Raw genomic sequence first — 18,075 nt, forward strand, 5'->3', positions numbered from 1 at the left:
TAGAAGCAGATTTAATGCGCTGTACTTTTTACTTTTACTTTGAGTGATATTATGATGAAGCACTGCTACTCTTCCTCCCTCTGTGGAGAACTTCTCTAGATGAAGAACAAACACGTTTTAACCAAAAATGCACCAGACACAGACTCACTCCTACAATGTGTTAAAAGTGAAACCTCCTGTTTGTACTCAAGTTTCTTAAAAACAACAACAAAAAAAACAATCTAAGTATTGGTTCATAAGTTTCATATAGGGAAAAGTATTTCTTCTGATTGAATTTATTTGTATCTTTTTCCATTTTGTCTTCAAAACACCACTTCATATTGTTTTTGACCGATTCCATAATGTCTAAACATCAGGTCAGACGTTCTGATCAGTAGCTGTGAAGCTTTACAGTGTTAGACTTACCTGAGTGGTTTCTTGGACAGATATTTTTCACTTAAGTAAGAATAACAATGGTAATCTTACTTGAGTTTTTTTGGCTGCCCCTGGGGAACCCCCCCTAAAAAAAACCAAACACAGCTGATCTGTAATGTAGTTTCAGTTAATTGTAAAGTTTGGTGGAAGGACTGTGAAGTGAATCCATAAAATGGACTCAACAATAAAACCTGGCTTCTCTAGCTGCTGCTGCGTGTTGCAACAGGAGCCATTTTTAAACAGACTTGTTGTCATGATCTGTATTTCTGTGTATTTATTGTAAGGGTTTTCTGTGTTTAGTTTCTGTCTCTCTGTCTTCCCCTGTTGATAGAGCCCAGCTGTGTCTCGTTCCTTGATCACCCTCCCAGTGTATTTAAACCCACCTGTTGTCTTTGTCTCTTGTCAGTTCCTCGTCTTATGTCAGGTGTTGTCTACTACGTGCTTACCAGTTGAACTGTATAGTCCTGGTTAACCTAGCTCTTGTATTCAGTCTTCAGTGTCTTCAGTTGCTACGGGTAATTAGCTGTATGCTAACCTCTCTGCCGTGCTGCCTGTCATCCTGGACTGAGCTTTTGTTCATCAATAAATCACCATTTTCATCTACATCCTGGGTCTGCCTGCGTCTCTCCTCTCCACTGCAAACCCCACTCCATGACACTTGTGGAAATCAACATGTTTTGTGATTTTTTTTATATTGAAGAATAATACTTTGAAAACCAATAACCTGGACTTATTTAGGAGTATTAAAGACAAGCAAGCTGATTACCAAATACATATTTTCCTTCCACTAATACTGATACCAAGTCAGTATCAGTATTGGATCGATACACTTTTCACAGACATAATAATCTTGAAATTATCGATTCTTGAAATTTGATCATTGTTTTGTACACTAGTTCCTCAAATCTAGCTCAAAAAAGATTTGGATTTGATTAGCTCTCAAGTGATATATATATTTTTTTGCTCTAGTTTTAGAAAAATATGCACACACACACATTTGTTTATTTTTTTTTTATCGTTTGTGTTCATCATATTAAACTTTGTCCAAATTCTGTCCCGGGTTTAAAAAAAAAAATAATTCAAAGGAAAAACCACAAAAACACCTGACGGTCAGAGGCTGGATTATATATCAACCCTAAATGATGAAAAGTGTCGATACTGATATCCGTGTCGATATCGGTGATACCGGGCCTGCTTTACCTACATTTAAATATGCAGCGTCGCACACCTCTAGCTGACGGTTTTCACAGACGTTAAGTCGCTCTAAACAGAAACAACCCGACTCTTTGGGGACTGACACACAAGAACAGAAAACCACACAAACATGTTTCTCCAGGAAAATAAGGAGTGAGTTTTATTCATCACAAACAGTTTGCTCTAAAATGAACAAAAGCAACCCAGAGGCCCGATCCCCTCTTTGCGCACGTGGCTCAGAGTCATGTTCGACAGGCAGCAGAGGTGACGTGTTCTTTATCACACGGTGGGAAGCGTGTGATAAAGAACACACGATGTACACATGTAGATGATGTGAAAACAAAACCCCCACATCGTCCCCAGCCTCTTACACACACACACACACACACTCCTTCAGAACCACCTGCAGGCAAGAACTTTGCCTCATTTCCACCTGCCTGTCATATCAGTGAACACACAGTCTGGTTTCATCCCTGTGCGCGGCGTTTACCTCGGCGAGCAGCAGAGCAGGGGCGGGTTCGCAAACCAAATCACGTGGGTGAGCGCTGCAGCGGCGGATGGGTCGCAGTCGTCACTCCCTTGAAAATCTGTCCCACTATATACATAGATAGTTATATATATATAGGCACTAACAATTATTCATTTCTACATCAACATGTCTATATCTTCAAACCCATGAAAAAAAAATATTTACAAACGATCAGATATGTAAAGAGGGAAACCAGAGTTAGCAGTAGCATCATTCCTCTCAAGCTTTTGCGGGTAAAACGGTGAGGGAACCCCAGGCGACGCCGTGAGACGTCTCCGGTGACACGGTACGGGTCTGAAGGCGGAAGGCACTTAAGAGGAATGAACTTTTTTATTGTTACAAATGAAGAGCGGGGATTTCTGCAGCAACATGCTGAAAAATGTTGATTCGTCGAAAGAGTACACTTAGACACAGGGTTCCTGCTTATTTTTTTATTTTATTATCTAGTAGCTCCAGAGTCAACTTTTTAAAATTCTCAGTATTTTTACCTTTGTTTGGTAGCAATAAATGTGAAAGTGGAGGATTTTATTTTCATAAATTCAAGTTGCGCATTTTTCGACTTTACAGGAACCCGACTGACATGTTGACGGTGGAAAATAGTTGGGCACATCGTCTCTACCATGACTGACAGTAAGTTAACATTTCAGCTGATTCTCCGTCTCTGATCACATCCGGCCTTCTGGAAAACACCGAAGCAGGAGATCAGATTGCAAAACTAAAGTGGACAAAGAGCTCGGAACAAAAGCCGACCGGAGAAGCTCTTGTTCTCTCCCGTTGTGAAAGATCGCATGAAATGTTCTTCAGTCTCACTAATGGAAAGAGTTTCATATTGCCTCAGTTTAAAAATTCAAAAATGTTTTCACTCCTTCACATAATCTGGAGAAAGAAAGAAAAAAAAAGCAAACATCTATTTACAATCAGTACAAGTGTTAACCATCCAGAAGTGACGCAACGCTCCGCTGAGTGGAATGAGAACAAGCTGTGATTAAAGCTGTAGAGGCTGAGCTGCACCAAAACAAACCTTCAGCTTCAAATTACAGGGTATGAAGCATTTTTGCAAAAAAAAAAAAAAAAAAAAAAGGAAAAAAAAATCTTTGTATTTGGGAGTCTAAAGAGGCTCTTTCTGCATTCGATTCGCTTCATTGGGAGTTTGGATCTACGAATGATGACGTTCCCAGTTAAAAGCGATAACTTCAGTAGCATGTCGAGGTTTTATTTTATTCATTTTCTTTCCTATTTAGGGTTGGGAGAACAAATGTCCACGTTAGAATTCCGATTTCAAAGAGGAAGTTTCACTTTACTTTTCAGACTTGAAACTCAGAAGTGATAAGTTCCAAGTAGAAATGGGACGTAATTGAAGCCACATGTGTCTGTTGATGTTTGTCTCAGTCCAGCAGATTCAAGGGTTCACTGTAAAAAAAACCCAACTCCTACCAAGAATGGTCTTGTTTCTAATGCAGATAAGTTAGTGCACTTGTAATAAGACAAAACTGACTTTTAAGTAACTTTTAAGCACAATACAGGAGCGTGTCAATAATTCCTTAATATTGATGAAAAAGTATCACTTCCACTGGCAGGTTTTTCCCCTTATAACCCTTACTCACATTTTCCCATGTTATGTTAACATGTGAGTATTTTTTCCATCAAAAAAGATCCTATTTCTTGCTGAAAAGTTAGTTGCAAGTTAGTTTTGTCTTTTTTCAAGTGCACTAAGATATTTGCACTAGAGAGTGGACCAAAAATCCTTGGTAAGATTTTGTGTTTTTGCAGTTTTCTGGTATTTTAGTTGAGGAACTAACTAAACTAAATCCATCTCATGATCGTCCTGCGTTTACTGCACTTTATGCATTTAAATTGCCGTGGGTGTTGGGGAGAACCTGCTCTGATTTAACTGAATCTTCCTTGGTTTGTTCAAACCAGAATCAGACTTTTCCCAGATTGAAGGATTGTTGGTGCAGCCCAGGGCTTTATCAGTCTTTGTTCCATGTTTAGCTTTGTGCACTATGAAAGCTACAGAGATGACTGATGTTAGTATGCAGTTTGGACAAAGTGGAGTCTAGTTAAAGAACTAGGTTCTGATGAGCTATTCCTCTTGTTAAATTCGTTATTTAGCCGTCTTTAAAAGACATCTTTTTCATAGCTGAATTAAAAATAAGTACAAGGTTCCCACACAGGTTTTCTCTGGAAATCCCAGAGTTTTTCCATATTTAGTTCTTGACGTTTACTTAAGATGTTGAATACTGCAGTTCAGTGTTCGTTTTTTAAGATGATATTTATGATTTTCAAGCATGGAGGAAGGATGGAACGAATGAAAGACTGAAGGGGGCAGAAGTGAAGAGAACAGGAGAAGAAGTGAAGACCAGACCTGTCACAACAGCCACTGATCACATGGTAAATTAAAATGAGCTTAATAATTTCAATTCTGATGATTAACATGTTTTGAAGGCCAATTTTGAGTGGAGGCATCATAATCAAGTAAATTCGTGTTTTTGAGTGTTGTGTTTTATTTTGGTTATTTAAAATATCTTTTAGTTCCAGTTTGAAGTGTTCTGTAAAGAGACTGCAAACTTGCGGTACTAGGCCATTATCAACAAATAAGTTGAAAATCGTCTCAAACCAACAATATTGTTGTTCATTGCAGTAATTTCTGGGGCAATTTTCAGTCCAGCAAAATGTGTTGTTGTGACAGGCCTGGAAAAGACATGAGGGCGGACACAACGCTTAGTCAACTGGATGGGGAATAAAGTCTGGAAATCAAATTCCAGACGTTTCCGGACTGCATAGAGATCCCCGCCGGTACCACATCGAGCTTTTCAGCAGTTTTGTTTGGGTTCCTCTGGTTCTGGAAGGTTAACTTACAAACTCTGTGTTATCGTCACTCTCACTGCTACGGTGTAACACTCAACACATACTGCAGCGTACGACGGCAAACTCTATCCTGACAGGAACTGCAACACACACAGGACTAAACCGTAAGCATTGAAGGACACTTAAAATGAGAAAACACGCAGCGCCGACTGGTACGGTGTTCACGGCGTTCGACTGGCGCTCACCGAAGCCTCTCGCTAAGACTATCTACGAACACGAACGTGGAAGTTTTGTCACTTTAACGCGGACCGGGTGGAGCGACTCGGTAAGTGAGAGCGGCCATCGGGGTTTTACTTCTGGATGTGGAAGCAGCAAGTCTTTCTTTTGAGAAGGTGAGAATGCTTTACAGCTTTACACAAAGTGGTTAAAGTGTTACAAACTTTTATCCACAACCAAAGAAAAAACAAAACAAAACAAAAAAAAAAACCCTACACACATGTTAGTATATTACAAATATTTAAAAAAGTAAACTTTTATCTATAGGCATTTTAAAATATATTCCATCAAAAATAGTGTTTCAACAGTAGAAAACAAATGTTATACAAATGACAAAAGCTAAATGTTTACAGTAGAAAGTTGACATGATAGACTGCCTCCTCTGTTTCTACCTGGCACATCAGAGATGCTTCCTTCCTGCCTCCTCAGCTTATGTTAAAAACCATGCAATGACTGGAAATGAAGAACCATAATTTAGCAAACAAAACTCAAATGAGGGTGATAATATTTTGTACATCTTGTGGCCTGCGAGCTCCTGTCACCTTTGGCAAGTTTGAGTGGTTGGGTTTCAGTCCCGCTGCGAACTCCGGAGCTCGGCCTGTTGCAGCTCGGCGGTGCAGCGGCATGGAGGGCGGGCCCGCGTGTCACGACTCGGAGCGCGGCAGCCCTCACTGTCCTTGTTCCATCATCAGATCACAAATGACGACTTGTGTCGGAAATCCCCCTGCGGAGAGAGAGCGTGCAGGCATGGTCAAAAACTTAGGATATTAGGATTCTGATGAGGCCTGAAATGAACAGCCTTTAAGCAGGTGATAAACATACGTTTCATTAAGTTTACATTTCTGTTTAAAAAAATAAAATAACATTTTAAATGTCATGTTTTAAAGACACGTATGTGGAAAATCCTCATTGTTAAAGGGGCAGTATTATGTACTTTCCAGGCACAAAGTATCATTTTATATCACAGTCAAGTGACTATTAGAAAAATGAGAGAGAACTCCTGCTGAGACTCTACAGGCCTAATTTAGAATGGTAAGTGTTAAAGGTCATGACCTTACAGCCTTTAGTTCATTTCCCAAAATACATTCAACCAGACCAGAATCACCTTCCTGCCGTCTTAGTATATGACCTGTGTAAGGACTGAGCTGCCATGAGGGTTGAAGCTGAACCAATATGGTGTTACGGCTCTGATCTGAAGAGCTAGCGTAGTCACATTTGGAGATTTTTTTTTTAAACTTTATGATTCATTAACTGGATAAAATAACTACAGCAGCAAATACACATTCTGCACTTAGCTGCACTTAGCAAAAAGGGAAAAAAGGGTAGTAAATTTCTACCAAAAACCTCCAACATTTTGAGGTAAATTATGCAAATTTTCAAAATAATAAAAAAAAATTCTCTGATGCGGTACAGTTATAAATCTGTAAAAAAAAAACAAAAAAAGAAAAAAAAAAGAAAAAAAGAAATTTTAAGATTTAACACTTATTCAATTCAACTATTTGATCAGTTTTTTGTCTCACAAATTTACAACTTTTCACCAGCAGAGAATTTTTTTGTTTGTTTTTTTCTCGAAAATTTGAGAAATTAATCTCACAATTTACTCTTTTTTTTCTCCTTATAGTTAAAATGGCAACTTAATTTCATTTTCCCTTTGGGATCAAAAAAGTATACATTTAAAAAAAATTAAGCTTGTGTGGACATAGAAGCAATCTAGTATATTCAACTAACATCCTTTATCCTGATTGCCATGTAATATAGCAGAGAAAACTCGAGGTTTCATCTTCAAAGCTGCGTCATGTGGTCATCGTTTGTTGAGCCTGAGATGTATTTAATAGGCCAGTTTCAACACTACTGGATGTAGTGATGAACACAGCCCTCAACCTTCAGAGACACATAAAGACAGTTACAAAGTCAGCCTTCTGTCACCTGAGGAACATTTCCAGGACGTCCCATGAAAATCTAGACAAGTGTTTAACTTTAAACGGATTGATCACCGCAACGGTGTCTGAGATGTATTTAATAGGCCAGTTTCAACACGTTATCTTTTACTGAGCATGATTTCTGCAGGCTGGATGTACAAACCTCGTCCTCTGTCCTGACGTAGTCCACTCCGTCTCCCTTGGCTGGAACTTTGTAGCTGGCAAACACAAATCAAAGCACAGATGTTATAGTCTGGCTAGCTTAAGTGTTTATTAATTTAAAACAAAAGGATATATTTTGTGGATGACGAGGTGACATGCACGTATATGTCACCTCGACATATACGGGAGTCTTACTTGTTTCCGGTCTGTTTCTGACTGGAGAAGTAGCCTTGTTTGTATGCACAGCAAATTCCCACCGTTATACATAGGAGCACAATAACCACCACCAGCACTCCCAGTACGATCCCCACAATGTCAATATCATCTGCAAAGGTTAAATCAGGTGGGGGGAGGTAGGGGGTGGGAGGGGTCAGAAATGACATTTAGAATAAACCTAACAACTAGGAATGCACCAGTGGCAGTTTTCTGGACGATCGCTAATCTTTAAAAAGCCTGACCTGCCAATTCTGATTTTGGGCAATACCAAGTTTTTTAATAACTGACACTGTCAGGTGTTACAAAGGCCACAATGCACAGCAATGTTCCAACCTTATTATTGAGAAACGTTTAACAATACCTGTGAAACAATACAAGCTAGTTCCAGCAGCACATGACGTAGTGCTCTCAGATATTAACTAAATCAGTTCCTTTAGTCTTTCATTTTCCTCTAAACTGAAGATATTATCTTTGGACCTAAAGAGGAACTATCTGAAGTCAGCACACAGCTTCTGTTTTTATGACAGCTGGAAAGTATTGATCAGGCCAGAAATCTGGATGTAGTGATGAACACAGCCCTCAACCTTCAGAGACACATAAAGACAGTTACAAAGTCAGCCTTCTGTCACCTGAGGAACATTTCCAGGACGTCCCATGAAAATCTAGACAAGTGTTTAACTTTAAACGGATTGATCACCGCAACGGTGTCTTCCTGCCTAAAACGTCAGACGGCTGCAGCTGATCCAGAACGCTGCTGCTCACGTTCCCACTAAACCACGGAGACGGAGCACAACACCCCGGTTCTAAAGTTCTTCCAATTGCTCCCTGTAGCTCAGAGAATATACTTTCAGATGCATTTGCTAGTTTACAAATCTCTGAACAGCTTAGCACCAAAATACATTAACAACCTTTAATCAACCTTTCAGACCACTCAGGTCATCTGGTTACGGTCTGCATGCTTAGAACCAGAACCAAACACGGAGAAGCAGGATTTAGGCTAAATCAAGGCTAAAATCCAGTCTGCTTAGAGCTACTTTTGTCCCTTAATCATTGGAACATTGACGAACTTATCTGAGGATTTTGATGATACACTTGACAAAACGTAGCGCTTGTTACTGAAAATGTGCTACAAAAATAAACATGACTGACTATTTACAACAGTGACAAACACGGTCCGTTTGATGGAGACAGTTAACACTTACACACTTCCATCTTCTGGGGTGCACACTGAGCATGTCCTGCATCGTTCTTCGCTCGGCAGTAATACTCGCCTGCATCTTCTTTTATGACTGAAGTGAATCTCTGCGTAGGGAGAGAGAGTGAAACACGTCAGAATAATACAGGCCCCTGCTGCGACTGCACTTTTCTTTTCTTCAGTCACTCGCTATTTAAGAACATCTCAACACATTACAGGATGAAGACTCTGGCTTTGCTTGGCACTGACGGTCACTACCAAAGAACAAGCAATGACTTTCACAACATATTAATGCTAACCACTAATAGACCAAATGTTAATTGTCAATCAGGCAAAGTTATATTTAGATGAGTAATTTAATTTGAATTCAACTTAAAAAGGAAAATTATCTCCTCACTTTTCTTGACAAAGTGGCAATTTGGTTAAAGAATCCTTTGCTAATGCTCATTTCTTCAGGATTTAGTGCAATAAGGTTAATACATATGTTAGCATAAACAGGTTTTACACCAGTTAGTTTTCATTTGTAGATGAACATACATCTCAGTAAATAGTGCTCAGCAGTTTATTGTCACGAGACAATTTGATTAGTATTTCACTGTCGACAGCATGAACTCAACAATATTTCAGTTTTTTGCATCGACCTTTTCACTGCTAGATCTGTTGCTTCATATCAAGCGTGTAAAGCAGTCGCAAAGTGTCAAGAAAAAAAGGATCAACAAATTAGAGTTAAAGATTTTCAACAAACATTTTAACTTTCGTCAATAACAGGTTTCAGCAGGGAAACATAGTGAGGAATTGTGCACGTCTCCATCTAGCTGCCAGTCATCAACAGCTAGTGGGACACGAGGATTTTAGCCGATACTAATTTTTTTTTTGTCTGAAAAATCGCTTCCCTACTTCAAAGCGTTTTCTGATGACGTTGCTTGTTTTAGTTAAAGTTGTTTCACATAACCAAAGTCAAATATGTCCTTATTCCACCAACATTAACTCAATCTGCAGCTTTTGTCCCATTTTTCTGTTGTTACGTGTGCAGACTGGACACACTAATAGGTTTAGTAGTGACACAGTACCAGTAGGAATGTGTTTTAATGATTCCAACACAAAGTCAAAATAAAACAACTAACTTTAGCCATCAGAAAGTCCTGCAACAGATGGTCTAACCACGATAGAGTCCAGATTGGAACAGCATGTCGGTCTGGGATTACGCGACATAGAGACAGGCTAAAGCCACAGCAGATCTAACACATGTTCTCCTGCATTATGCGTCCTGACTCGTGATTACCTTCACTAGCTGAAGACAAGTGTCCCGTTTCAAAGCAGCACATACCAGCTTTTATATCTGTAATTCTGTGTCCTGAGGTACAATTGCTTCTTTTCTAAAGCATTTCACTTCATCTTCATCCAACAGAGGTTGGGTAGAGTGGCAAAAAAGCTGCACACAAGTAACAGTAGAACTACTTCAACATATTTTTATTCAAGTGAAAGTAAAAATGATCCAAAGTTGCTCAAGTATGAGTAAAACAAGTGTTTGGTAAAAAGGCCACTGATCAAATCATCAGTTATGCAATATTTAAAAATTACACCAAAGTATACAAAATTGTGGAAAAATTGGTATTTTAAAGACCAAAATGAATATAATTAATTTAAATTACATAATTATAAAATAACAAAATCATGTAAAAGAAAGATTTTTCCAAATCCAATTCCAAGTTCTTTCAATATAAAACATATGAAAACTTCAACAACTTTAACAAAACCTGGCTCGCACTGGGCACGTTATCCGGATATTTTACTGAAGTGAGAGCAGCGATACTTCATAAAGTAAAAGTAAAAAGGTCAACATAGTGAAAACACTCCTAAAAGTAACCTCTCAGAAAAAATTACTCAACTAACTGAATAAATGTAACTCTGTGTAAACAGTGCAAAAGTAAACTCTCCATGTTCACCGTTTCTTGTGTTTCATTATGTAGGAATAACGATGCAACATGAAACCACCAGCTGCATTTCCATTAACCATAAAATTGAGTAAATTGAAATTACTAAAATGAATTTGCTTAATGGAAACATGCTAATTTTGATCTCTTTTTTTTGGCAGTATCAAAATGGGTTCATTTCGCAAAACTGCAATGGAAATCGCTTCACACAATGTGATCAACAACCGGATGTGACTACTGGTGAAAACAATGAAGAAGACAACAGGAAGTAGTATGAGGATGGAGTTTTTTTTTTTTTTTGGACAACGAGCAGCCGGCTCCACCAGAGCTCTCACAGCTGCACAGTTCATAAAAGGTTCCATGTTGTTCAAACATGTTGAATCTTTAGCAGTTCTGTGAAATCACAAACTACAAAATCCCTAAAATGGCACATAGGTATGAGGGGTTTGTCGCAGCGACCCCTGAACGAGATGCCGACGTCTCCTCTGATGGCTGATAGATGATGAGCGCTAGACCACGGCTGAATTATGAATGCATTTCATGAAACGATGCAACCATCGCTGCCATGATTTCTAATGACTTATTGCGTGAACAAGGTTATTCAAATGAGATTTTAATTTAATTTCTTATTTAATGAAAACAACTCAAGAGCAAAATTATGTTTTTGCGGCATCAACGGAATATTGACAAATACTCCATTTGCAATGGAAATGCAGCTACTTTGACTTTGTTCTTAACACTTTACAGCTACTTTTTCTGTGAAGACTGGAACTGAGCGCTACTTTTCGAACAGGCTAGGAGAGAAAGCGAGACAGAGCTGAAGGAACCATTTTGAAATGTCTTTCGTCTTGACCGCTCTGCCTGGTTCTGAGACAAAGAGCAGTCGGCTGGTGCTGGGTCACATCTGACGGCTGAGAGCGCAGCAGTCTAAGCTGTGCTGGAAACTAACCTAGAATTGAGGAATGTGCAAACGAGGAGAGCAGATTCCTGTCGCGGCCCGAGCCCCTCGACTGCCTCCCTAAAATATCTGCCCCTTCCCCTGGGCATTAGGCCACTGTCCCCTCAATGCCCCGCCCACGCCCCGCTTGTGTGTCCTTGCCCAGACACGTGCACCCGCATACTGACCAGAGTTCCTGTTCCTGTGTTGAGCGTGTATGAGGAGTTAAGGAATTTGGGACTGGACTTGGGGTCCTCTGGAATCTCCTCGCTGTTCTTGAACCACTGGTACTGAGACTTGGGGAAGCCCTCCTCCTCCACGCAGCTGAGCTCGGCTAACTTCCCGAAAGGCACAGACTTTGGAACGCTGCATTTTGGCACCACCGGCTTCACTGTGGTGGCACAGAACATATGACACGAATCAGGACAGTACATCTCGAGCTTTTACAGTCCAAAAGCATCACCGAGGAGAAACAAACTGATGTCTACAAATCAGCCCGAAGCTTTTAGAAAGGCCTAAAACTCATGGGTCACTGAAGTGGCACCACTGACAGGACCTGGCGAAAACCAGCCAGAAAACGTCACCGAAACACGCGGCGCATGCTTTCTTTAGCACTGCAGTTCAGAACAGATGCAGTTTCAGAGCCTTCCTCTTATAGCCCAGAACACGCCTTTGCAGCTGGGCAGTTCTGAACGCATCCTAGAGAGTATGCCACCCAGGTCAGTGCGACCTACAACAGGGTTTCACTTTACAGCATCCGCAGTGTGAAGTCTGCCTTTTAAGGGCAAGGTAGCGGCTCCTGCTCTGCGTTTCCTGTAGGTTTTTTTTTTTCTTCTATTTTCCAACAGAAGCACACAGAGTTCAATTGGGGATGAAAAGAAGCCGGAGTACCTCTCACTACGAGGTCGATCACAATCTCGTCAAATGACTTGGCGTCGTCAGCGGCGGTGACCTCACAGCGGTATTTGGCTGTGTCTGACCTTGTGGCGTTGGTTATCACCAACGTGGCCGGCTCTCTGATCACGGCTCTGTTCTCCAAGTCACCTGATGGGAGAGATGAAAAGAGTTGAACAACAAGCAGCAGAGAAACAGCAGCAGCTGACGTTGAGCCTTACCCGAGATCTTCCTGTCGAAGTAAACGTAACTCGGCTTGTTGTTGATGATCTTTTTCCATTCGATCCGTGGGTTTATTGTGGATATGGACTCAATCAAACATGACAACTCGACCCCTGCAAAGGAAGAGAAACAGCAGGTGATGAGTTCATTCTGGGGCCGTTTCGGGTTGTGCCGTTCGGTCGTTAAGCTCTTACTGTTAAATTCATCTGTGGAGGGGAATTCCTCGCTTGTTTTTAGCACCACTGCCAACGCACTGAAGTAACCTGCAACACAACAAGCAGGGAGGCAACATAAGACTCTGGATTTTCATGATGAACTGATGATCTCGTGCTACATGTCCAATCCAAGCTGGTTCCGCTGATGTTGGCCTTGTTCTAACACCCTCCCCGGGGAAGGATTTCATGCTTGTATTCAATTTCACAAACATAATCAAAGGGAGCATAAAGTCTAAATCTGTGGGACAATCTGGACAGGCAGAAGTATTTCTCCTCGCTTTGTTACTGTCCATCTTCCAGTCGAGTGTGTGCATGTCAGCGTGGGTGTGTGTGGAAGTTGAGGGTGGGGAGGGGGGAAGGTCGGGGTGTTGCTTCTATGCACAGTGGATAATTGTGCAGGGAGGCATGTGGCCTTTTCAGGGCGAGCTCACCATGGCAGTAGTTTAACTGCCTGCCGAGCCTCTCTTCCCCCGCCCCTCCTCACTGTCTATCTCTGGGCCTGATGCTGCTGTCCATGTGGGACTAACAGTGCAAAAACACCCCAGAAAGATGTGAAGGATGGGGGGGTGGGAGGGGCCTCCGCTGAATCATCCTGACAGCCCATGGTCCGCGAACAAATTCGTGGAAATCACTTCCGCATGACTGTTAAGCGAAGAATGCGCTCATCAACACTTAGATCGGCTGCGATCTAAAATGATGGCCTGGCTTTTGGATGCAGGGTCACTGAAAATCTATTTCCGTCAGGCTATTTTCTACTGAGCATTCATATCAGCAAGATGCTGCTTTCTCGACGAGGATATGTGGCAAGCATTGGAAGAGTTCAGGCTCCCAAAAAGTCACGGCGAAGCTGGACCTGAACCACCAGAACTACGAGGTGTAGGAAGGGCTGAAGAACCAATCAGTGAAATATAGAGAGATAGACATGATCAATATTGTCACCGTCCTACAATAATGGCCTAAAAAGATGACTTGGAGAAAAAAAAAAAGACACTTGGCAAAAGATTACTTAGGCCAGAACTATATTAGGAAGGTGACAATGTTAATATATAACATGTTTGATAGAATATTCAATAATTTCTCTGAACGTCGATCCAGAACCACATAGCACATAAAAAATGGAAAGGAAAGGAAAAAAATGTGGATAACACAGGAAAAGTCAAGTCACCAGTTTGGCAGTATTTTAGACACTGATAACACAAAAATAATCAATAATTAACTAATACGAAACAACAATATTGTGATACGTTTTTCAGCCGTGGTCCTTTCAGGTTGGGGATGTGAAACTGAACAGGACGGGCCACAAGTGTGCGACGCCACCGGTGAATGTCCTCCAGTAGAAATGGTGCAGTCAGCCTCTAATTAGCGGTGGGAGGCTTAAGCCCTCTGATTCAAAGGAAAGCACTCAAACAGGGATAAAGTGACCTCAGCCAACTGGCATCTGAACACACAGCAGAGTCTACGGTCACCTGTTAAAGCAGACAGCCTAAGCTGATTAGCCCAGGCTCAAACCCAAGATCATAACAAGATAGAAGCTTAGACTTAGCTGGTGCTCACAGCCACAACACAACACCAGCGTAAATAGGTGCTCACTAAGGGGAAAAACAAATGCACGGCAGCAGTTTAGGGTTTCGCCGCTGTGCCTCTTAACTGCTTAAAAAAAAAAAAAAACAGCAGCGTGGAGCGAAAGCAGAAAATGAGTACAACACCTCGGGAGGAATTTGTGTATAAAAGAGGAAAGGGCAGTATTTTGGATATTTAAAACAAACAACAACAACAACAAAAAAAAAACTAATAAAGAATTATCAATTTCAACTGATATGAAACCCTCATAGTGTGATATGTTTTTCGGCCTTATCATTCAACCAAATAATAATAATAATAAAAAAACTGAGATCGAACTATTGGACAAAGAAATTAATGTTTGTTGCTGTGATAAGTACAACCTCAGGCTCCAAGTGTATGTAATGGTTAAATCTACAGCTATCACAATCTGTCTGTCTAATAAGAATGTCTATTTGAAAACTGTAATATTAACATTTTTGTTTACCATGAACTTGTGCCACTGACTGATTTATTGTTCAGATTTCTCTCCCATAGTTAGTTCTTCTTTACCTAGAAATGTTTGGCATGTAAAAGTCTTTTGTTGTCATCACCACACTGTAGTCTATCCGGGGCAAAGTGGCGTTCTGAATCTGCCAGCTGTATTTCTAGATAGAAATATTGTCCACCTATGTTCTCACACACACAAAGCCGTCAACAGTTTTCCCTCTGCTCTGACACAAGTACTGGAGTTTCCTCCCAGTCCACACACACACTCCTCCTTTATTCAGCCAGTATTAAAGCAGATTAAGTACCTAAGTGAGCTTGACATGGAGATAAAAAAAGCTAGAGATGTGCCTTGAAAACAGCTGTCCAGGAAATCACATTAAGCCCCCACACGAAAGGACTGGCTTCTGGCATACTTCTAACCCTTGATTAGAAAAAATATATCCTTGTGTTATTATTTAAAGGCACAGAAGGAACATCTTCACAAGTAAGTAACACGCTACCCTAGAACTTGCATACACATTGTATACAGATTTGATTTACCAAAATGTAGTAGCTCATCAGTCAATTGTAAATTTACCAATTCATGACTCATTTCTGCCACGTTGTCCTCAAAGTAACTCAAAGTAACTTCAAAGTAATCTATCTGATTATAAGTAAAATACCCTAAAAATGTTTTGTTGTATAAACATTTTTCAGAATATGTTACCTGGATTTCTAGTGTCTGTCAATCCAAACTCTCTACTCTGACGTTAAACGTCCTACTCATAAAACACATAAAAAATACATAAACAGATTTATATATATATATTGCTAAAGTAAGCATCCAGAAAAAAATACCTTCAGCATTTCCCTCCAAGTGTTTTACACTTCAGCAAAAACAAATCCAGTAAAATATCAGGAAGTGCTGATGATGGGACATGGGAGGGGCGTTTCCCGCTCTCTTTCCAAGCACCTTTCTCTGACTGGCCCAGTTCAGTTCCTGCTGGCATTCTTGCCGTTCTTAAACAACCTCCTAACGGAGCCGGGCATGAGTCCACAGTCACTGTGATCGCGATGCAAGACAGCGGTGCAGATCAATAGCATTTAAATCATGCAGGTGCTCACTGACCTACATAGCAGTTTTCCTTTCTTGCTTCGCTACAGATGTGAGTTGTGTTAATCTGCAAATCTGCAAAGTTGTTTTTTTTTTTTTTTCTCTCTAATCTTCCTTGCCCACTCTATGATGGGCTCAGGCTATTCTCTGTAATCTTAGTGTAATGCCCTCATAACCCACTCTCTCAGTTTTACATCACTGAATAATATAGCAGGCCCGGCGGAGCGGAGGAGTTCTCCGTGCCGGCGCGCTGTAATGAGCTCCTCCTTGTTTGGTAGCGTCTCCTGGGATGCTGCACTTGTCTCCTACGCTGCTGCTGCTGCGAGACGACGCCGGCATCATAAATAGAAAGGTTCAATTAAACAACCAGTGATATTCCCCGTGGAACATCCAAACTTCATGCCTGTGGAGAACATTCCCACGCCTCTTTGGAAACTCAAGACATCAAAGTGGCTGCGGCCAGTTTTACGCTGCGATCAAAAGCTGGCATCGAAACTGTTCTGTTAATAATTTTTGACGGTTCTTATTTCATCTGTTATTTTATTTATTTAAACCTGATCAATGTAGATGGTTCCACAGTGGTGCAACATACAGTAATCCTTTACTCAACAGCAAAGACTGTCATCACAATAAAATAAAGCCCTGTTCTCTGATTGGTCTGTCACATCAACCAGGACGTTTCCAAGGTCAAGTCCGACAGATAACATACCATATACCTTTGGCTATATTTCAGCAGGGTGTTGTCAGGTGTTGCAGCTTTTTCCTGTAACATTGGTAAGAACAGGCATGTACATTTGGAGCCAGAACAGGCGAACAGCCGGTACATGCTCCACTGCTACTGCTACCTGAACAACATGGCCTACATACCGCTGATTCATATTCAGCACCTTGTTTCACTGTTTCAACACCGGCAAACTAAGTAGCTTGGCTGGTGACAAGTCAAAGCCGTTCGCTGTGGGGTAGAGAGAGGAAGACTGGGACGGCTGAGGAAGACTCCACTGGGATCAGTGGTTTTTATTCTCCAGTTAAACCTGCACAGCATGACTCTTTGGTGTTTCTTCTCTGTAGCATCTTATGTCTATTTTTAATCCTCATAAAGGTGAAGTTATTAGAGCCAATTAAGTAATTATGGTTTTGTGCATTTGCACATGCATAGTATAATTAAATAGATGTAGTGATAAAAATGACCTGCAATGACGTAAAAATGTTCTGCTAAATATTTTAGTTCAACTATTAAAGGGATGTTATTGTGTTTCCTTCTGAACAAGTTAGGATAGGTCTATGGGCAATAAAAACCCAAATGGATGTCAAAAAGAAAAAAGTGCAAAAAATAAATTTTGCATCATAGTGTTAAGAAACACTTTGCTGCAAATGTGCTGAATTTGACTAAAATGACAAACTTTAGCCAAAGTTAGTCATTTTACAAATTACTACACTAGTACTTTGTGTAGTAGTTTCTACACAGAGTACTAGTGTGCTTTGAAAACAGGCATATGAGCTAAATTGATAAATGGGACGTGAATTATAGGCTTAGAAGCATAAAAAGTGTCTTCTTTTAATTAATTTTCTTGAAAACTTCATTAGTTATTACTTAAATGTGTAATTTTCTCCTATGACGTATGAATTACAGTTTTTATCTGAAGTAGAGAGATGCCATTAGGGTGAGTTTGAACAAATCCTAACAAGAAATCCTCCATTTTAGCTGCTTTTAGAAATTTAAATCTCAAACAGAAACTGCTTATGCGGGTTAAAAAACAAAACAAAACAAAACATAAAGCTAAGTTGCTGAGCTCTTCCAGGTCACATAGAGGTTTGGAAATGATCTTGGCAGATCTAAAATCAGATGATCTGCCTGGTCAGCAGATTGTTACAGCCAGAAACCTCTGGCAGAGTAAAACTGCATAGTCGGACTGAGAAAACAGCAACAGGCTTAACAATGGTCTCTTCCATTGATAATTACTGTATATTGACAGTTTAAGTTGTTGAAATTAACTAAAACCAGCGCCTAGCCTGAGGAT

At 40.5% G+C, this 18,075-nt stretch overlaps 1 protein-coding gene across 1 annotated transcript in view; it reads right to left on the bottom strand.

Annotated features, from left to right (window-relative positions):
• Positions 1-1,741: 1,741 nt before the first annotated feature.
• The window catches only part of LOC106925354 (junctional adhesion molecule 3B-like), a 47,828-nt gene continuing 31,494 nt past the window's right edge, over positions 1,742-18,075 (bottom strand). Inside the window, exons 2-9 of the mRNA XM_088012328.1 lie at positions 12,895-12,963; positions 12,700-12,813; positions 12,476-12,628; positions 11,773-11,975; positions 8,721-8,820; positions 7,498-7,627; positions 7,304-7,358; positions 1,742-5,945 (exon numbers count right to left, since the gene is read on the bottom strand). Of these exons, the coding sequence (XP_087868454.1) occupies positions 5,910-5,945; positions 7,304-7,358; positions 7,498-7,627; positions 8,721-8,820; positions 11,773-11,975; positions 12,476-12,628; positions 12,700-12,813; positions 12,895-12,963 (860 nt within the window). The 3' untranslated portion in view covers positions 1,742-5,909. The remainder of the gene's footprint in view (positions 5,946-7,303; positions 7,359-7,497; positions 7,628-8,720; positions 8,821-11,772; positions 11,976-12,475; positions 12,629-12,699; positions 12,814-12,894; positions 12,964-18,075) is intronic.

This window comes from Poecilia mexicana, unplaced genomic scaffold (assembly GCF_051168715.1).
Source record: "Poecilia mexicana isolate PSO_F unplaced genomic scaffold, ASM5116871v1 scaffold_14, whole genome shotgun sequence".
NCBI classification, from domain to species: Eukaryota; Metazoa; Chordata; class Actinopteri; order Cyprinodontiformes; family Poeciliidae; genus Poecilia; species Poecilia mexicana.